This window comes from Psammomys obesus, unplaced genomic scaffold, assembly GCF_907164565.1.
Source record: "Psammomys obesus unplaced genomic scaffold, mPsaObe1.curated_primary_1811, whole genome shotgun sequence".
Taxonomy (NCBI): Eukaryota; Metazoa; Chordata; class Mammalia; order Rodentia; family Muridae; genus Psammomys; species Psammomys obesus.
This window is the reverse complement of record NW_026596466.1, coordinates 5,986,767-6,007,168: the sequence shown is the minus strand read 5'-3', so window position 1 is coordinate 6,007,168 and position 20,402 is coordinate 5,986,767. Positions and strand designations below refer to the sequence as shown.

At 38.6% G+C, this 20,402-nt stretch overlaps 1 protein-coding gene across 4 annotated transcripts in view; it reads left to right on the top strand.

The window, feature by feature from the left end:
* Positions 1-20,402, top strand: part of LOC129670140 (cytochrome P450 3A11-like) — a 54,148-nt gene that overhangs the window by 13,551 nt on the left and 20,195 nt on the right. For 3 of the 4 annotated variants that reach the window (XM_055598594.1, XM_055598593.1, XM_055598592.1), the window contains 5 exons: positions 12,406-12,519; positions 13,158-13,246; positions 13,835-13,983; positions 17,955-18,076; positions 18,827-18,893. In XM_055598594.1, coding sequence (XP_055454569.1) covers positions 12,406-12,519; positions 13,158-13,246; positions 13,835-13,983; positions 17,955-18,076; positions 18,827-18,893 — 541 coding nt within the window. Of the gene's footprint in view, positions 1-12,405; positions 12,520-13,136; positions 13,247-13,834; positions 13,984-17,954; positions 18,077-18,826; positions 18,894-20,402 lie in introns of all 4 variants that reach the window. The other variant, XM_055598595.1, reaches the window with a different exon arrangement.

Below are 20,402 nucleotides of genomic sequence, written 5' to 3'. Positions count from 1 at the left end.
GTGTTTATCTTCATTCAGTGGACTGCTTCCTATGCTGTTCAGAGTTTTTGAATTAATCTTCTGAGGTATCGTTGTCAATTGTTAACCTGAATTTCTAGACAAATGGTGTCCTCCTCATGAATTTCTCCCCTAAGCCTGCATCCATTGTGATACTGCTTCAGTTTTATCCTAGATTGTGCATTTCAGGTTCCACACTAAGGTCTTTGAGCCATTTGTAGTTAGTTTTTTGTAAGGTGACAAATCTGCATCTAATTCATTCTTTTATATGTGGACATCCTGTTTTCACAGGACTATTGTTACAGATGCTGTCTTTTCTTCGATGCATATTTTAAAAAATCTTTGTCAAATACCGGATTGCTGAAGTTATGTGTACTTATGTTTTGGTCTTGTGTTTTCTTCCATTGATCTATCTATCTGTTTCGGTGCCAGTAACATACTGTTTTTATTAATATAGATATAGAAAGTATTTTGAAATCAGGAATGGTAATTACTCCTACATTATTCTTCATACTAAGGATTACTGTGTTAATCCAGAGCTATTTATAATTCCATATGGATTTTAGATTTTTTTCCAGTTCAATTAAGAAGGCTGTGTGTGTTTCACTTGGTGTTGCATTGAATCTGTAAATTGCTTTTGGTAGAACTGTCATTTCACAATATGAGTTCTACCAGTGCAAAAGCATAGGAAGTCTTTCTATCTTTTAGTGTCTGAGTCTCTTTCTTTAGATATTTAAAGTTTACATTACAGAGTTCTTTCTCCTTCTTGGTTATGTTTATTCCAAGGTATCCTTACTTTCTTTGAGACTATTGTAAAGCAAAATGAGTCCTTGATCTGCTTCTCATCATCCTGATGTACACAGTAACCCATGATTTTGTATCCTGTCTCTTTGCTTAAATTTTTCATTATTTCAGCAAGTTTTCTAGTGCGATTTTTTTGGATCGATCTATCTACCTATCTATCTATCTATCTATCTATCTATCTATCTATCTATCTATCTACATACATACATAACTTTTACTCTGCAAATACATACAAGTTGACTTTTTCTTTTCCCATAATTTTCTCCTCTTATTGGGTCATTTCAGCTAGCACTTTGAGCGCTATATTGAAAAGGACTGGTGATAGGGAATAGCCCTATCTCACTCTTGATTTTAATTTAATGTAATGGTATTGCTTGAGTTTTTCTCTACTGAGAATAATGTAGGTTGTCGATTTCTAATATAGACTACTTATTATTTTATTTTTCATTATATATATATATATTTCATTTCTTTTATCCTTACTTTCTCTAGAAAGTCATGCTATTTTTTTCCAAACACAGTCTTAAAAGTATCTCTGTGAGGCCTGGAACTTACTGTGTAACCAGGCTGATATTGAACTCACAGAAATCTTCCTGATTCTCCCTCCTGCGTACTGAGCTTAAAGCCCAAAACACCGTTTCTGGGGACCAGCCCCTAGTGAGAACAGGGCTTGAAGATGGGTGGATGCAAGAGCATCTAGGAAGGACTGAGTCAGGCACAGGGATCAGGAGGAGTTTTGCATCCTGACTGGCAGTCTGAGTGCTTCTTTATTTATACAGAATTTGGTAGGCAGGAATAGATGTGTGTTGTTCCAAAACATAGATCCTATCATTTTTGTCTCCAGACATCTGTTTGAACTTCTGCTTGGTCATGCATTTAGTTATTATTGATAAAGTATGAAAGAGCAGAGTTAGCTTTCACAATCATTTTCTGTCATCAATCCCACAATGCAACTTGTAACAAATTTGCAGTTTTAAGGGCACTAGACAGAAAAAAGACATCCAAGCCAGCCTGGGCAGATTGTTGTGTCCTAAGCAGTGCAGTATCTACTTTTAGGAGTTAGAGTGCTAATTATCATTAGGCCCAGAAAAGCCTTTAAGCTAAAATTGCTGCAGTCATTATCTAATTTCTGCTAAAATACAATGTTCATATTTTATGTATTTGTGGAATTCATTCACATATCTAATCATGGTGTTTTTTGTTCTCAAATATATGACATGGTACTGGCCCATATGAGTTAACTTTTTCTAAAAAGAGAGGTCTTCATATTTTATTCTTTTATCATTTACCTATACCATTCTTAGTCCATCAGTAGTAAGAAGAGGCTTTAATTTGATCAGCTGACAACATCTCTAGACTACTAAAGATTGTTTACCTTTGTGTTTACTCTGTACTGATTATGTTGTTTCAGAGTAAGTGCAGGGGCAGATGTACCAAGATTATCTTTGAGTCAGAGCCTCCAAAGGAGGTGTCTGGCCTAATTATTTAAGTCACAACCTCCAGGGCACAATGAAGATCTTCAAGTTGGCTCAGATAAGGATATCTCCCTTAAAGTGTGAAGAGTAGTACAGTCAGGCCATTTCTGAGGAAGCTTAGAAGCAGTACTCCAGGGAAAAGGATTCATAACAAAATTTCCATCAATCCAATATCCCCAAGTCTTACAAATAATAAAAGACCCCCCCCCCAAGCATGCAACACGTAGAGATCAAGGCCAAAAGAGTGTGAGAATGCACCACAGCCATTGTGTGATCAGGCTCAGCTTTGCTGGATCTTTGTCAAGCAGTTGTGGTGGCTTTATTTTTTTCTCTGTTCTAATTAGACATGGGTGTGCCATACCATCACACTGAAATTTTTAAATCACCTGTTTATTTGTTTTCATATATTTGGTTTTAAATTTTGCTTTTATTTTTTGAAGTATGTGTGTGCAGTGCATAAGTATGTGTGCACGGGTACATGAGTAATTATGGTAATTGTCATTTTAAATCTTCACATTATTTTATATATGTGTATAATAGATTTTATTATGATATTATTGTGAGAAATAGAATTCATGCTACCATATGCACATATAATACACACGGATGTATGTGTTATTTATATTTCACTCCTATTACCTAGTCTTGTCTCATTCTCACTCTTGCTGTTCACCTTCCTCTTCAAAATTATTGTGACTCAATGAATTTATTATAAGAAAACATACACTATAGATCTATTTTAAGAAACATGGGCACCCTACCACTGTTACACTCATGAAGAGAATGATTCTTCCTTCGCTGAACTTTCGTTATCACTGCCTACCTGTAAATCCCTAGGGAGAGATAGGACCTCAAGAACCCTTCCAATTGGAATACTACTCAGCAATCAAAAAGGAGGAAATCATGAAATTTGCAGGCAAGTGGTGGGATCTAGAAAAGATCATTCTGAGTGAAGTATCCCAGAAGGAGAAAGACAAACTTGGTACATATTCGCTTATATAGACCTACAAGATATGATAAACATAATGAAATCTACACACCTAAAGAAGATAATCAAGAAAGTGGACACAGGCGAAGGTGATTAATCCTCATTTAGAAAGACAAATGGGATGTGCATTGAACTTATGACAGGAGTCTACCACAAAAGGCATCTGAAAGACTCTACCTAGCAGTGTTTCAAAGCAGACACTAAGACTCATAACCAAACCCTTGGCAGAGTGCAGGGAATCATATGAAAGAAGGGAAGTTAGTATGATATGGAAAGGATAGGAGCTCTACAAGGACCAAATATATCTGGGCACAGGGTCTTTTCTGAGACTGACACTCAACCAAGGACCATCTATGGATATAATCTAGAACTTCTGCTCGGATGTGGCCCGTGGTAGCTCAGTAACCAAGTAGTTTTCCAAAGTAAGGGGAACACGGACTATTTCTAACAGGATCTCAAGGGCAGGCTATTTGACCCCCCTCCAGGGGAGGAGCAGTCTGTTAGGCCACAGAGGAGGACTTTGCAGCCAGCCCTGAAGATATCTGATAAAACAGGGTCAGATGAAAGGGGAGGAGGTCCTCCCCTATCAGTGGACTTGGAAAGGGACAGGGAGGAGACCAGGGAGGGAGTGTGGGGTTGGGGAGGGAATGAGGGAGGGGGATACAGCTGGGACACAGAGTTAACAAAATGTAACTAAAAATAAAAATAAAATAAAATAAAAAATAAAAAAAGAACCCTTCCAATCTCTATGGTTCAGTGTTGGAAGTTCTTATTCTGTCTAAGTCTTGGGTCATTGATCACAATTGCTGGATTGTCAAGAGTGCAATAAACTGTTCATGCCCCAAAGCAAACTCTCTACGTGTGTCTACCATTCATATAGACACTGAACTGTTTAAGAGACTTTATTCATAATTATTTAAATATGTGTACATGACCCAGGTGAGCCAGGCAGATGGGAATCAGGCAGAAAGCTCTGCAAACCTAACAGTGCTCCAGCAAATCATAGAACTCTTCAGGATGGGGGACAATGGGCTTGGGTCCCATGCCCAGCTCACCTCCACTGGGCTTGTTGGGTGTGATCCAGGTGTGACAGGCAGATGGGAAGCAGGAATAAAGATCACCAAGATGAATGCTCCTTTGACATCCCACAGTCCCTCTTGGGATGGTGGACAATGGGATTTGAGGCTCATGCCCAGCTCACCTCCACTGTGGACCCAAACTGGCAAAATTCTCAGTCCTCATAGATGGAGAACACAAGATATTCAACAACAAAAACAAATTTCAACAATACCTACACACAAATCCAGCGTTAAAGAAGATAATAGAAGGAAAACTACAATGCAAGAAAACTAACTACTTTCAAGAAATCACAGGAAATGGATAACCTCACTACAGAAAAACAAAAAGTAGCCAAACACACAAACACACTACCATGGCCAACATCAATATCAAAGGATCTAACAGCCAGTGGTCATTAATCTCCCTCAACATCAATGGACTCAATTCTCCAATAAAAAGACACAGACTAATAGAATGGATGCATAAAAAAGACCCCACAATCTGTTGCATACAAGAAACACACCTAAATCACAAAGATAGATATTACCCAAGCAAATGGACCCAAGAAACAAGCAGGAGTAGCCATTCTAATATCTAATAAAGTAGATTTTCAACCAAAATTAATCAAAAGAGATAGAGAAGGACACTTCATACTCATCAAGGGAAAAATCCACCAGGAAGACATCACAATCCTGAACATCTATGCCCCAAATGCAAGGGCACCCACATTTGTAAAAGAAACTTTAATAAAACTTAAGCCACACATAGACTCCCACACATTAATAGTGAGAGACTTCAACACCCCACTCTCAACAAAGGACAGGTCAACAAAACAGAAATTAAACAAAGAAACAAAAACTGTGACAGAGGTCATGAATCAAATGGACCTCACGGACATCTACAGAAACTTTCACCCAAACACAAAAGAATTTACCTTCTTCTCAGCACCTCATGGAACCTTCTCCAAAATAGACAGCATAGTTTGGTCACAAAGCAAGCCTCAACAGATACAAGAAGATTGAAATAATCCCTTGTATCCTATCTGATCACCATGGACTAAAACTAGACCTCAATGACAAAAATAGCAAAAGGCCTACACACACATGGAAACTGAACAACTTGCTACTAAATGACAACTTAGTCAGAGAAGAAATAAAGAAAGAAATTAAAGACTTCCTAGAATTCAATGAAAATGAAGGCACAACATACCCAAACTTATGGGACACAATGAAAGCAGTGCTAAGACGAAAGTTCATAGCACTAAGTGACTTCAAGAAGAAATTCAAAGCATCTCATGCAAGCAACTTAATGGCTCACTTCAAAGCTCTAGGAAAAAAAATAAGCAGATACACCAAAGAGGAGTAGACGGCTGGAAATAATCAAACTCAGAGTTGAAATCAATAACTTAAAAACAAATCAAAGAATCAATGAAACCAAGAATCAAGAGTTGGTTCTTTGAGAAAATAAAAAAGATAGACAAACCCTTAGCCAAACTAACTAAAAGGTAGAGAGAAACTATCCAAATCAACAAAATCAGAAATGAAAAGGGGGACATAACTACAGACACTGAAGAAAAACAAACAATAATTAGGTCTTACTTCCAAAGTCTATATGCCACAAAATTTGAAAATCTAAATGAAATGGACAATTTTCTCGACTGATTCTACATGCCAAAGCTGAATCAAGACCAGGTAAACCGATTAAATAGTCCTATATCCCCTAGGGAAATAGAAGCTGTCATCAAAAATCTACCATGAAAAAAAAAAAAAAAAAAAAAAAAAAAAAAAAGCCCAAGGCCAGATGGTTTCAGCGCCGAATTCTACTAAAACTTCAAAGAAGAGATAACACCAATACTCTTCAAACTATTCCACAAAATAGAAACAGAAGGAACACTACCAAACTCATTCTATGAAGCCACAGTCACCTTGGTACCTAAACCTCACAAAGACCCAACAAAGAAAGAGAATTTCAGGCCAATCTCCCTCATGAACATTGATGCAAAAATAATCAACAAAATACTTGCAAACCAAATACAAGAACACATCAAAGATATCATCCACTACGACCAAGTAGACTTCATCCCAGGCATGCAGGGGTGGTTCAATATACGAAAATCCATCAATGTGATCCATCACATAAACCAACTGAAGGAGAAAAACCACATGACCATCTCCTTAGATGCTGAAAAGGCATTTGACAAAATCCAACATTCATTCATGTTTAAAGTATTGGAGAGATCAGGGATACAAGGCATATACCTGAACATAGTAAAGACGATATACAGCAAGCCTATAGCCAACATCAAACTCAATGGAGAGAAACTTAAATCATTCCCACTGAAATCAGGGACAAGGCAAGGCTGTCCACTCTCTCCATATCTCTTCAACATTGTTCTTGAAGTCCTAGCTAGAGCAATAAGACAATTGAAGGAGATCAAGGGGATACAAATTGGAAAGGAAGAAGTCAAAGTATCGCTGTTTGCAGATGATATGATAGTATACCTGAGTGACCCCAAAAATTCTACCAGGGAACTCCTACAGCTGATTAACACCTTCAGCAAAGTGGCTGGATACAAAATTAACTCAAAAAAATCAGTAGCCTTCCTGTATACAAAAGACAAAAGAGCCGAGAAAGAAATTAGGGAAACAACACCTTTACAATAGCCACAAAGGACATAAAGTACCTTGGTATGAACCTAACCAAGCAAGTCAAAGACTTGTATGAAAAAAGTTTTCAGTCTCTGAAGAAAGAATTAGAAGAAGATATCAGAAGATGGAAAGATCTCCCATGCTCATGGCTTGGCAGGATTAACATAGTAAAATTGGCCATCTTACCAAAAGCAATCTACAGATTCAATGCAATTCCCATCAAATTACCAACACAATTCTTTACAGACCTTGAAAGAAAAATTCTCACCTTCATATAGAACAACAAGAAACCCAGAATTGCTAAAACAATTCTCTATGGTAAAAGATCTTCAGGAGGTATCTCCATCCTTGATCTCAAGCTGTAATACAGAGCAACAATACTAAAAACTGCATGGTACTTACATAGAAACAGAATGGTGGATCAATGGAATCGAATAGAAGACCCTGACATAAATCCACACACTTATGGACACCTGATTTTTTACAAAGATGCCAAATCCACTCAATGGAAAAAAGACAGCATCTTCAACAAGTGGTGCTGGTCTAACTGGATGTCTACATGTAGAAAAATGCAAATACATCCACACTGATCATCCTGCACAAAACTAAAGTCCAAGTGGATCAAAGACATCAACATAAAACCAGACACACTAAACTGCTTAGAAGAAAAAGTGGGGAAGAGCCTTGAACTCATTGGCACAGGAGACAACTTCCTGAACAGCACAGGCTCTAAGAGCAGCAATCAATAAATGGGACCTCATGAAACTGAAAAGCTTCTGTAAAGCAAAGGACACTGTCCTCAGAACAAAACGATAGTCTACAGATTGGAAAGGATATTCACCAACCCTATATCTGACAGAGGGCTAATATCCAGTATATATAAAGAACTAAAGAAGTTAAACAGCAAAAAATCAAGTAATCCAATTAAAAAATGGGGTACAGAGCTAAACAATCTGATGCTTTCTGAGACAACTAGGAATAGCGCTTCCTCAAAATCCAGCTATACCACTCCTAAGCATATATCCAAGATTCTCAAGTACACAATAAGGACATTTGCTCAACTGTGTTTGTAGCAGCCTTATTTGTAATAGCCAGAAGCTGGAAAGAGCCCAGATGCCCCTCAACTGAAGAATGGATGCACAAACTGTAGTATATCTACACAATGGAATATTACTCAGCAATAAAAAACAAGGGAATCATGAAATTTGCAGGTAAGTGGTGGGATCTGGAAAAGATCATCCTGAGTGAGATGTCCCAGAAGCAGAAAGGTGCACATGGTATATACTCATTCATATAAACATATAATATAGGATAAACCTACTAAAATCTGTACACCTAAAGAAACTAATCAAGAGGGAGGACTCTTGCTAAAATTCTCAATTCCTACCCAGAAAGGCAAAGAGGCTGGACATCAGAAGAAGGAGAAAAGAGGAAACAAGTCAGGAGCCTGACACAGAGGACCTCTGAAAAGCTCTGCCCTGCAGACTATCAATGCAGATGCTAAGACTTATGGGCAACCTTTGGGCAGAGTGCAGGGAATTTTAAGAAAGAAGTGGGAAACAGTAAGATCTGGAGAAGACAGGAACTCCACAAGGAGAGCAACAGAACCAAATAATCTGAGCACAGGGGTCTTTCCTGAGACTGATACTCCAACCAAGGACTATGCATGGAGATAACCTAAGACCCCTGCACAGATGTAGCCCATGGCAGTTCAGTATCCAAGTGGGTTCCACTGTAATAGGAACAGGGACTGTCTCTGACATGAACTGATTGGCCTGCTCTTTAATTACCTCCCACTGAGGGGAAGCAGCATTACCAGGCCACAGAAGAAGACAATGCAGCCACTCCTGATGAGACCTGATTGACTAGGATCAGAAGGAAGGAAAAGAAGACCTCCCCTATCAGTGGACTTGGGGAGGGGCATGCATGCAGAGGGTGGAGGAAGGGAAGGATTGGGATGGAAGGAGGGAGGGAACCACAGGGGGGTACAAAGGGAATAAGATGTAATTAATAAAGAAAAAAATGTAAAAATAAATAAATAAATAGAATGAATACATTAATAGAATGACATTAATAGAACAGAAACAGAACCCATCATTCTGCTTCATACAAGAAACACACCTTGTAAGACCTGGGGTCTCACAGCTCAGGAGTTTAAGATCGCGCCCTTCCCAGAAAGTCCCCCAGACCACAACTCGTTGCAAAAGCAAGAGGTTTATTAACCATTGTGCAATGGGGTCACCCCTGCCGATCAGCAAAGAGTGGCACCCAGAGACAAAGGCCTTTAGGGTTTTAAAAGAAAAATTGCGGGAAATTTGAAGTTGCAGTCTTGGCAATTTAGGATTGGATGAGGAAGCTATAAAGTAAGATAATTGGCTAGTCTTAGGTGCTCAAGCTTGGCCAGTCCTGCCAAGTGTGGATGCAGCTGCAATCGAGGGTGGGGGTGGTTAGCTCATCCTTGAAGATTAGGGGCTACAGACTTTTGGCTGGAGGTCAAAAGCTACTCAAAAGAAGTCTAGGTTTGTTGCTAAGAAATGCTATCTCAAAGACAGGAGTTTTTCTTTTTGCTGAGTGAAGGTCATTGTTTGCTTGCCTTTTTTTCTATCTGTCCTCATAGATAGGGTCACATTTTTCCATTCTCTGGAAAGGTACTAAGAGGCTTTAGCTTAACCTGAACCTAAAACTCAAAACTATAGGCTTTAGAAGACATACAGGTTGCAAAGTTAGTCTAACCCTTTCTACCTCAGCAATAAAGATAGACATTACCACAGAGGAAAGGGCTGGAAAAAGGTTTTTCAAGCAAACAGACACAAGAAGCAAGTAGGATTAGGCATTCTAGTATCTAATAAATTAGACTTTCAGCCAAAATTAATCAAAGGAAATGAGGAAGGACACTTCATACTCATCAAAGGAAAAATCCACATCTATACCCCAAGTGCAAGGGCACCCTCATTTGTAAAAGAAATGTTACTAGAGCTTAAATTACACATCAAACCGCACACATTAATAGTGGGAGGCTTAAACACCTAACTCACCAATACACAGGTCAGCAAACCAGAAACTAAACAGAGAAGTAAGGAAACTAAAAGATGTCATCAACCAAATACACCTAACAGATATCTACAGTGCATTTCACCCAAACACAAGAAAATATACCTTCTTCTCAGCACTTCACAGAACCTTCTCCGTATTGACCATACACTTGGTCATAATGCAAGCCTCAGCAGATACAAGAAGACTGAAATAACCCCCTGTATCTTATCAGACTACCATGGATTAAAGCTGGAACTCAACAACAGAGTCAACAAAAACCCTACAAAATCATGCAAACTGAACAACTTCCTACTCAATGTCTATTGGGTAAGGAAAGAAAGAAAGGAAGGAAGAAAAACAGAAAGAAAGAAATTAGACTTTCTAGTATTGAATGAAAAGGGAGGCACAACATACCCAAACATATGGGAAATAATGAAGCAGTGCTATGAGGAAAGTTCATAGCACTAAATGTCTTCATAAAGAAATTGGAGAGATCCCATACTAGTAACTTAGCAGCACACCTGAAAGCTCTGAAAGACCAGAAGGAAGGAGACACAGCAAAGAAGAGTACACAATAGGAAATAATGAAACGCCTGGCTGAAATCAATAAATTGGAAACAAAGAGAATGATACAAAGAATCAGCGAAACCAAGAGCTGGTTCTTTGAGAAAATCAACAAAACAGACAAACCCTTAGCCAAACTAACTAAAAGGCAGAGGAAGAGTATCCAAATTAACAAAATTAGAAACAAAAGAGGAAATAACACCAGACATCTGCATCTCATGAGATTATCATATTATTTTTTCTTTGAGTTTGTTTATGTAGAGAATTTTGTTGACAGATTTTCTTATGTTTAACCACCTCAGCATCCCTGGGATGAAGCCTACTTCATCATGGTAGATATGGTGTTTGATGTGTTTTTTTAATTCAGTTTGTGAGTATTTTATTGAATATTTTTGCATTGATGTTCAGGAGTGAAATTGGTCTGGAATTCTCTTTCTTTCTTGAGTCTTTGTGTGGTTTAGGAAGCAGAGTAATTGTGGCTTCTTGAAATGAGTTTGGCAATGTTCCCTCAGTTTTCATTTTGTGGAATAGTTTGAGGAGTATTGGTGTTGGCTCTTCTTTGAGGGTCTGGTAGAATTCTGTGCTAAAACCATCTGCACTTGGGATGTTTTTGGTTGAGAGACTTTTGATGACTGCTTCTATGTCCTGAGGGGCTATAGCACTGTTTAAACTATTTACCTGATCTTGATTTAGCTTTGGTATGTGAAATATATCAAGAACATTATCCATTCTGTTTAGATCCAATTTTGTGGAGCACATGTGTTTGAAGTAAAACCTAATGATTTTTTGATCATCTCATGAGATGCAGAAAAAACCTTTGACAAAAATTAAGCACCCCTTTGTGGTAAGAGTCTTGGAGATATAAGGCTTACACATAAACATAATTAAGTTTATACACTGCAAGCCCATTGACAACATCAAAGTAAATGGAGAAGACCTCAAAGCAGTTCTACTAAAATGAGGGCCAAGAGTCCTCAAGTGAGAAAATGCCTCCGTCAGCTCACTTGTAGAAAGGCTGAGGGGTATTTCCTTAACTAGTGGCTAACAGCCAGACAGGTGTGGCTTGTGCCACTCCTAGGCAGTTAGTCTTGGGTTATATGCAAAAGCTCTGAGCTACCCAGGAAATGGCTTTTTCCACAGCTTCTGCCTACTGCTCATGCCTTGAATTCCTGCCTTGAGTTCTCTCGGTGACTGGCTGTGACTTAAAAGTTTTAAAATTAAATAAACCACCTCTGTTGCAACTTGCTTTTATCTAAGGTTTTTGTCACAGCAGTGGAAACCTAACTATTAAATTAATCATTTTTTCTGTACTGCCTTGGAGACTATGTTTGGTCTCCTATGGGTCTATTCATTTAAAAAGCCAGTTTGTCTTGAGAAGGAATCATACCAAAATGAAGTTTGTAAAAAAAAAAAAAAACAGTTCTACACAAAACCAGGTGGCTGTATGTATCTTTGCTTTTTGTATTTTGAGAGATTTTATGTATTTTAATTTACTCATTATAGATGTGTGCTTGGGTGTATGTAGGTACAAGGCATGTGTGCAGGTGATAACAGGGACCAGAAGAGGACATAAGGTACCCATGACTGCAGTTGCTGGCAGTTGTGAGTCAAAGAATTGAACCAGAGTCCTCTGCTTAAGTAGCAAGTGTTCTTAACCACGCAGCCCCTAGTCCAGAGCCAGTTTGAGGCACTTCAATTGAGAGACTAGTGTGAAACATGCCACCTAGAAGAGAGGTAGTAATTATGTTAAGGAGCGTTGTCTGTTTTATACATGTTTAAATACTGTTAAAATAATCAACATAATCAAGGGCAAAATCTATTTTTCTTGGTATTATAGCCTCTTGGTCCAGGTGGACTTATGAGGAAAAGTCTCTTTAGAGCTGTGAATGAAGAATGGAAGGGAATTCGAGCATTCCTGACTCCAGCTTTCACCAGTGGAAGATTGAAGGAGGCAAGTAAATGAAGAACTTTTTATTACAAATGTGGTAGAGTCTATCTGAGAACAGCTAGAAGCAATGTGATGCTCTTCACAGAGATGTCTGTCTGAGCATTCCATTGATAAGAACGATCTTTGAACAAACCTGCAGACTGAGAGTTTACCAATGCTCCAGCTTTAAGCATCCAAATGGAGACTAATTTTTAGTCTGATTTAGACTAATTTTAGACTGATTATCAGTCTAAAATGAAAATCTGGCCATAGTCCTCCTTCCTGCATCCAGTCCTGATGGGACCTGATAGGCTAGGGTCAGAAAGAAGGGGAGGAGGACTTCGCCTATCAGTGGACTAGGGAGAGGAGCATAGGGGGAGAAGAGGAAGGGAGGGTGGGATTGGGAGGAAATGAGAGAGGGGACCACAGCCAGGATACAAAGTGAATAAATTGTAATAAATAACAAATAAAAAAATTAAAAAGAATGGTCTTTGTTCCTTATTTTTTTTGCTGTTCTTTTTCTTGTTTTTGTTTGCCTGGTGGGGGGATAGTCATCTTAAACATTTCCTTTAAACTGTGACTATCTTTTCTTAATTTCAAAAGTCTTAATTTGGGACTCAGATGTTGACATTTACCAACAGACTGTTGTGTTGTGTGCTTAGATGTTCTCCATCATCCAAAAGTATGGAGACGTGCTGGTGAAAAACCTGAGTCTCAAGGTTGAGAAAGGCAAGCCTGTCGCCATCAAAGAGTGAGTAATGGTGCATGGGATACATTTTCTGAGGCTTTGTGTGCCCTATGGTGAACTCCCAGTGCTTGTCAAGGAGCTAAAATTACTCCAAAGTCAGAAGGAGGAACTATGTGTTAAGGGACAGCTCTCTGATCACCTTGAGAGAGTCTCTTCCTTGTGTACTCGAGGCAAAATTTGGTTAGCTGTTGTTGTATGTTTCAGAAGACAAATAATATAGTTTAGAATGAAGGAAGAAACATGTAGCAAAGCTGCAGCTGTCGAGTTAAAAAAGTGCAAGAGGAGACTATAAGAAGCACGTCAGAGGGTCATTGGTTTGGAAAGAGCACTAAAGTCTGTAACTATGAACAATCTAAGATTCAAGTTTTGCTGAGGGTCTTAGAAAAACATCAGCAAAACCCAAATTTCTTCCACCCCTCTTTCTTCAACTTGAAGAGGGAGATGGTTCAGGAACTATTGTATGTAGTAAGATCATGTTGAATTCTGAAGAAGCCAGTGTGGTGAACTCAGACCACACTGATCATACCGCAGACAAAGTGTCACACAGCTCAGAGGATTAACACACATTAACACCCCCGACTCTCTCCTCAGCATCTTTGGGGCCTACAGCATGGATGTGATCATAGGCACCTCATTTGGGGTGAATGTGGATTCCCTCAACAACCCTCATGACCCCTTTGTGAAAATCTCCAAGAAGCTTTTAACATTTAGCATTTTCACACCATTAATTTTTTTTGGAGGTAAGTAGTAGTAGATTTTTCAATTAAATTAAAATATTAGAGTTATGTTAGTTAGCATACAAAGTGCAAGATTCTTCACAGCGTATCTGTGCATAGTTAATTCTCTCCCATCATGTCTTCACCACTGCGTGGTTGTATTATCTCCTTTTGCACTTTCTTATCACATGTGGTCATCCAGCATTAAAACATACTTTGTGCTTTTCAGATAATTTTATGACATGACCATGTGATTTCTGCCTTGGAGCCATTAAGATTGTGATTTATATTCATGTATTTACATATATTGAATAATTGTCCGTCACTTGAATGACGTTTAAATTAATGTCAGCTACTTCTAATGCTTCTCTATTTTTTTCTGGAGAGTAAATATATTTTTAAGAGTGAGTGTAGAAGTCATTTAATAGTGACTACAGTGTGCTACAGTGCTACACTGTATAGTGTGCTACCGAGTTTATGGAGTGTTATTGTATCAAACAGTGTTTGTTTTATGAAATGGAGTACACAGATTGATGCCTACACATTTAAGGTATCAATGTCATATGGGTGGATAGTTCCCTTAAGGTGTATAATCCTTGTGACTGGTTTTGGTTTGATGTTAGAATAGTGATGCATTGTTGATATTTGATGGGTGGGTATGTTACTTGGAGTCAGTAAAAAGAATTATGATTGCTAATCCAATCTGCTAGTCTGCATATCATTCATTCATTTCTTTGTTTGTTTAGGGACAGGCTTGTGTACCCTAGCTGGTCTGGAACTGGCTATGTCAACCAGACTGGATGAACCTTAGTGATCTGGCTGACTCAAGCTTGAACTTGGCTGCTGAGGCTAAGGTTGCATCACTAGCTTCAGCTTTAGTGTGTGTCCTTTGTTAAAGGAATTGGAACTGTTCATTTTCAGGCTTGTTATTGAGAGACATGCACTGATTCTTGTCATTTTATTGAATTCCACTTTCTGGTATTGTCTTAGTCCTTTTCCTTAAAACTGCCTTAGCATCATTTACATTTTTCCCGCTGGCCTCTTGACTATATTTATCTTTTTCTTCAGTCCAAATTATTCTTTCCATTATGTAATTCAAACCGGCTTCATTGTGAGAAATTCTTTAGCCTGACATAACATGCATAGTTTTGATTCTCCTTTGATTGCAATCAGTAGCTTTTTTTTTGATGTGGTAATATTGTTCAACATCTCTTATATATCAAACATGAAATACGTCTTCATAAGCCCTCTTCACTTTATTGTTGGCCATTGAAAAGACAGCAGTCATTCTCACGGATCAGCCCCCATGATTGTAGCTGGGCCAGATGGAGCAATGGACATTGGACATGATTATTTATGCTTTGAGGATTTTGTAACATGTAACATGCTAAAAAGTCTCACATTGGTATTATTTGTTGCCTTGGACATGAGTATGCATACGTGAAGGGGCATGACTGTATCAAGTATGTTGAGGAATATTTTTAAGTCCTATAGTAGCACAATAAGGGTAAGAATATTTGAATTTTTGACCTATCTGGACTACAGTCAAAATTCTTTCTCAAATCCAGGATATACACATGGAGATTCCTGAGGTAGTATTTGGCTTGTATACACAAGGCTATGAATTTCATCACCAACATTGCAATTCTTTTTTAATTTTGAAACAGATTCTGTCTGATAATCATGTCTGCTCTCAAATTAGTGTTTCTCTGCTTCACCCTCCAGAGTACATGATTACGATTTATGTTCATGTATTTTTGTGTATTAATGCCACTATACACATATTCATGTGCTTTTCTTCTAATAGTTTAATAGAAGTGATGATAGAGTGAGCAAGCTTTTATTGCCTTGTTTATGAAAAGGATGGAAAGAACTGGTCCCTTCATTTTTATGTTAGCTCTTGGTTTCCACTGACAAGGTTTGTAAAGCTAAGGAAATTCCCTACTATTCCTAATTTTCTGAGAACAATAATTAGGAAAAATGTTGGGTTTTCCCTGAAATTTTTCCTAATACTTCATATCAGGCTGCTTTGGGGATTTGGTTTTACTCTGTCTTGAGCCTTATTGGATGGCATGCATGTTGCTATGCAACAGGATTCACTTCCTCTTTCTGCATTCAATTGTTAAGCACTTGGCTGTTAAGAACTTTTATGGTGCTTTCAAAAAAATTCAGCTAATTTACTTTATATCCCAAGGGTACCCCCTCCCTCTTCCCTTTCCAACCCCCCCACGTCTCCCTTTCTCAGAAGGGACCCCCTCTGAGAAAAAGGGACTCCCCTTCCCCTGTATAAACTTTCCCCAAGACATTAATTCACATCAGGACTGAGCATATATATCCTCATCCCCTGAGGCCAGGCAAGGCAGCCCTTCCAGGGGAAAGTGATCCAAAAGCAGGCAATAGAGTCCATGTTAGAAACAACCCCACCTCCACACTGGCCAGGCACCTCATAGAAAGACCAAGCCACCATTGGCTACATGTGTTCAAATGGCCTAGGGCCAGACTATGCCTGCTCCTTAGTTGTCTCAGCCTCTATAAGTCCCCCTGGGTCTGGGTTAGTTGTCCCTGTTGGTCTTCTTGTGAGGTTTCTGTCCCCTCCAGTTCCTCCCATCTTTCTCCCAACACTCCCACAGACACCCCCATCCTTCTCCCAGAGCTCTGCTCCATGCTTGGCTGCAAGTCTCAGCATCTGTCCTGATCTGCTGCTGGCTGGAGCAGATGACAGTCAAGTTAGGCTCCTGTCTGTATACAAGCATAACACAGCATTATTAATAGTGTCAGGGGCTGGCTCTCTACAATGGGGTGGGTCTCAGGTTAGGCCAATTATTGGTTGGACTTTTCCTTGATTTTTGTTCCCTCTTTATCCCTGCACTTCTTATAGGCCTGGCAAATTTTGGATCAAAGGTTTTGTCCCTGGGTTGTTATTCCCCTCTTTCCACTAGTCCTGCCTGGCTAGGAGGTAGCCACTTCACTCTGCATGAGTCCCTTGTTAAGAGTCTCAGCTAGAGTCACACCCACATTCTCACAGGACCGTATCCTGTTGCAGGCCTCCAGTTTGACAAAGAGGTGTCCCCCCTAAGTTTCCCTTCTTGTTCCCAGCCCTCTCATTTCCCACTCCTGTTCTTCCAACATCTGTTCCCCACACTTGTTTCCCTCCCCATTCCATCTCCTTTCCAGTTCCCTCTCTTCATCCACTTCTGCTGTCTATTCTATTTCCCCTTCTGAGTGATATTCAGTCACCCTCCCTTGGGCCCTCCTTGTTACTTATCTTTGAGTCTGTGGAATATAGTTTGGGTATCCTGTATTATAGATCTAATATTCGCTTATAGGTGAGTACATATCATGTGTGTCTTTCTGCATCTGGATTACCTCACTCAGGATGATCTTTTCTAGCTCCATCCATTTGTCTGCAAATTTCATGATTTCTTTGTTTTTAAAAGCTGAGTAGTATTCCATTGTGTAAATGTACCACAATGTCTGCCTCCATTCTTCGGTTAAGGGACATCTCGGTTGTTTCCAGTTTCTGGCTATTAAGAATAAATTTGCTGTGAACATAGTTGAGCAAATGTCCTTGTTGTGTGGTGGAGCATCTTCTTGACCTTTATGGTATTTTTAAGTCACATTTCTATACAGGATACTTTTCCAAAGCATGTTCTTCATTTAGCAACAAGACAGGAGAAAGTTATGTAGTCAATTTTCCACTTTTTGGTAGTTTTCTAAATTTTGCAAACACCTGTGAAGAATTGGTATGAAAGGCTTGCTAAATATTTCATGAAATTCCACACTGAAACTTTCTGGAACTGAACTCTTCTGTATGGTGTGTTTTTATTTAAAATTCAATGCTTTTATTTGTGATAGACTTTTCATATTTTATAAATCATACTAATTTTTCTATTGTTTTATTTCACCTAAATTATTAAATTTTTACTATTAGTAAGTAAAATAACTGTCAAAAAGTTAAATTTTCCTTTTCATCATGCTTTTTCTTTTCCTTATAGTACTCTTTCCATTCCTTCACCAAATATATGAGAAACTCAACATATATCCAAGTGATGCGATAATGTTTTTGAAAAATTTTATAGAAAAAACCAAGAAAAATCGGCTTGAAAACAACCAAGAGGTAAAATATTACAACAAAAGTTGCTTCAGTTCAAAGGCAATGATGTCAAAAGTCATACATTCTCTACAGAAGGCCCATTGAGATATTTGGGGAATCTGGTCTGTTCAATTTGAGTTGTGGCTTGCATAGGACTTGGGTAATATCATTGACCATGGAGACTGAAACTTGTATAACCTGGTTTTGTCTAATACAGCCTATAAGTTGGACAAATGATTTTGTCAGGGAAAAATTCCAGTAGAAGGATGTAAGAGAGTCATTATTTTGCCCAAGATGTCACTGCTTATTTGTCAGTATTTTGGGGTTTGGAACATTTGTAAGTAATCACATAAAACTCAGCAATGAGTCCCAGGAAAAGCAGTCAAAGAATGAGGAGTGTTGGTTAATATTATATCAAGGAAATGCCATATTGATGTGCAAGATTTCTTTACAAACAAGTGCCCATATCAAGAGAAGAAAATATGCCAGCCCAGCCAGGGGTCTGTGCTCAGCAGCCACAGATGATCAGAACCAGAAAATGTCATAATCAAATGGGTGTTGGACATGACAGCATGATACTAGACCAAGATAGACATTTTGTTCTCCCAAATCTTCTGATGAGTGTTTTGTGTCCCTAGTGATTCAGGCAACAGCAGCTGTATTCAAGCCTTAAATCAATCATATTCTCATAAAAACAGTGTAAGTTCTTCATTCGACTTCCGTTTTCAAGCTCCCAGTGAACCTTCTGCCTTTGATATTTCTGTCTGCTTTCAGCACCGAGTGGATTTTCTTCAGCTGATGCTGAACTCCCAAAATCCCAAAGATGTGGAGTCCCATAAAGGTAACTAAGTATACTTTACGATCTAAAAGGTATACACAGAGGAAATTTATGGTCCTTGATACGTAACAGGTCACTCAAGCAGATACAGCTTCCTGCAGAAGGGCATAGACAAGTGGTGTTATCGACAGCAGCCTGAGAAAAATTTTTAAAGAACAAATACAAGAATGTTCAGGCTCTGAATATTATTGTGCTTCTATCTATGACAGAGAAGCTACACACGTGAAACTTCAACGACATGGCTCCTTAACCAAGACCTGAATAATTCCAAACATTGTTGACATACCTAATAGAGGTGGAAAATCTCATGAGGATCCATGTCTATCTATCTAGCCACATAGATAAGTCTTCCCCAGGCATGAGCCCCTTGGTAGGCTATCCAGTACCAAGTTATCAGCCCTAGAAACAAATATATGCAGGCAACACTGAGAAGATTCAGTGGGCCATGTGATTATTCACTTAGGTTTATATAAAAATGATGGGTAAGGAATAGAGGTCATAATTTGGGAGTGGGTGGGAACATGACATGGAAGTGTAAGAGAGTCCAGGAATGGGGGAACTGATAAAATTAAATGGTATTGTTAATGGTGACTTTAAAGTCATTCGTAAGCATGGCTTTCTTGACCCCATAGTCTTTTGTGATGTGTGTGTCACCTACATCAGACAAACGTAGTTACTTAGCCTCATGCAAGCTGCTGAATCAGAACCTTTCCTGGAAATCTGCTTGCATGGCATCCAGTCTAGAGGTGCAGTGTCCAAATACCAACTCTCACTGTAGTTTGCATGGTCTAAGTGTTTACTAGGTTAAGGAACTGTGTAAATTTATTTTTTCTTTCATGGTGTTCCAATACAAAAAAGAAGAAGAAGAACTGTGAGTGCAACATTTCCTATTCATTCTTTTACCCACTGTCACTGACTTTCGCAACAGTGATGTTTCCATACATTAGTACTAGAATGGTTGGGAAATTATGATTATCATAGTTTATAATTTACTTTACCTTTAGTCAGTGCCCAGTTTACTAATAGTATTTCTTTCTGACCTGTTTGCTTCTAACATATCTACTAATTGTTTTCCTCACCAATGAGATTTTACATGTATTCAGAGTCATTGTAGTAATCATTATGTTCATCATGTTTTGTGTTCTCTGATGTTTTGCCCTTTTCATAAACTTCTAGAACATTCTTTATCAAGCATGAGGCGCAGAAAAAAATATTCCTTGGAAAATTTTTCAGTTCATGGTACCATGGAGGAGAATACAGAGAAATGTACTCTTCCTCTTGATCCCAGAAACAAATACAGCCCCTCCCCCAATCAGGGTCAGCCCTGGAGTAGTAGATACATTATTGATTTATTTATTTGCTTATTTATTTATTTATTATTTGTTTATTTATTTATTTATTTATTTATTTATTCAGTACTCTGCCTGTATGTGTGCCTGCACACCAGAAGAGGGCACCATATCTCATTATACATGGTTGTGAGCCACCATGTGGTTGCTGGGAGTTGAACTC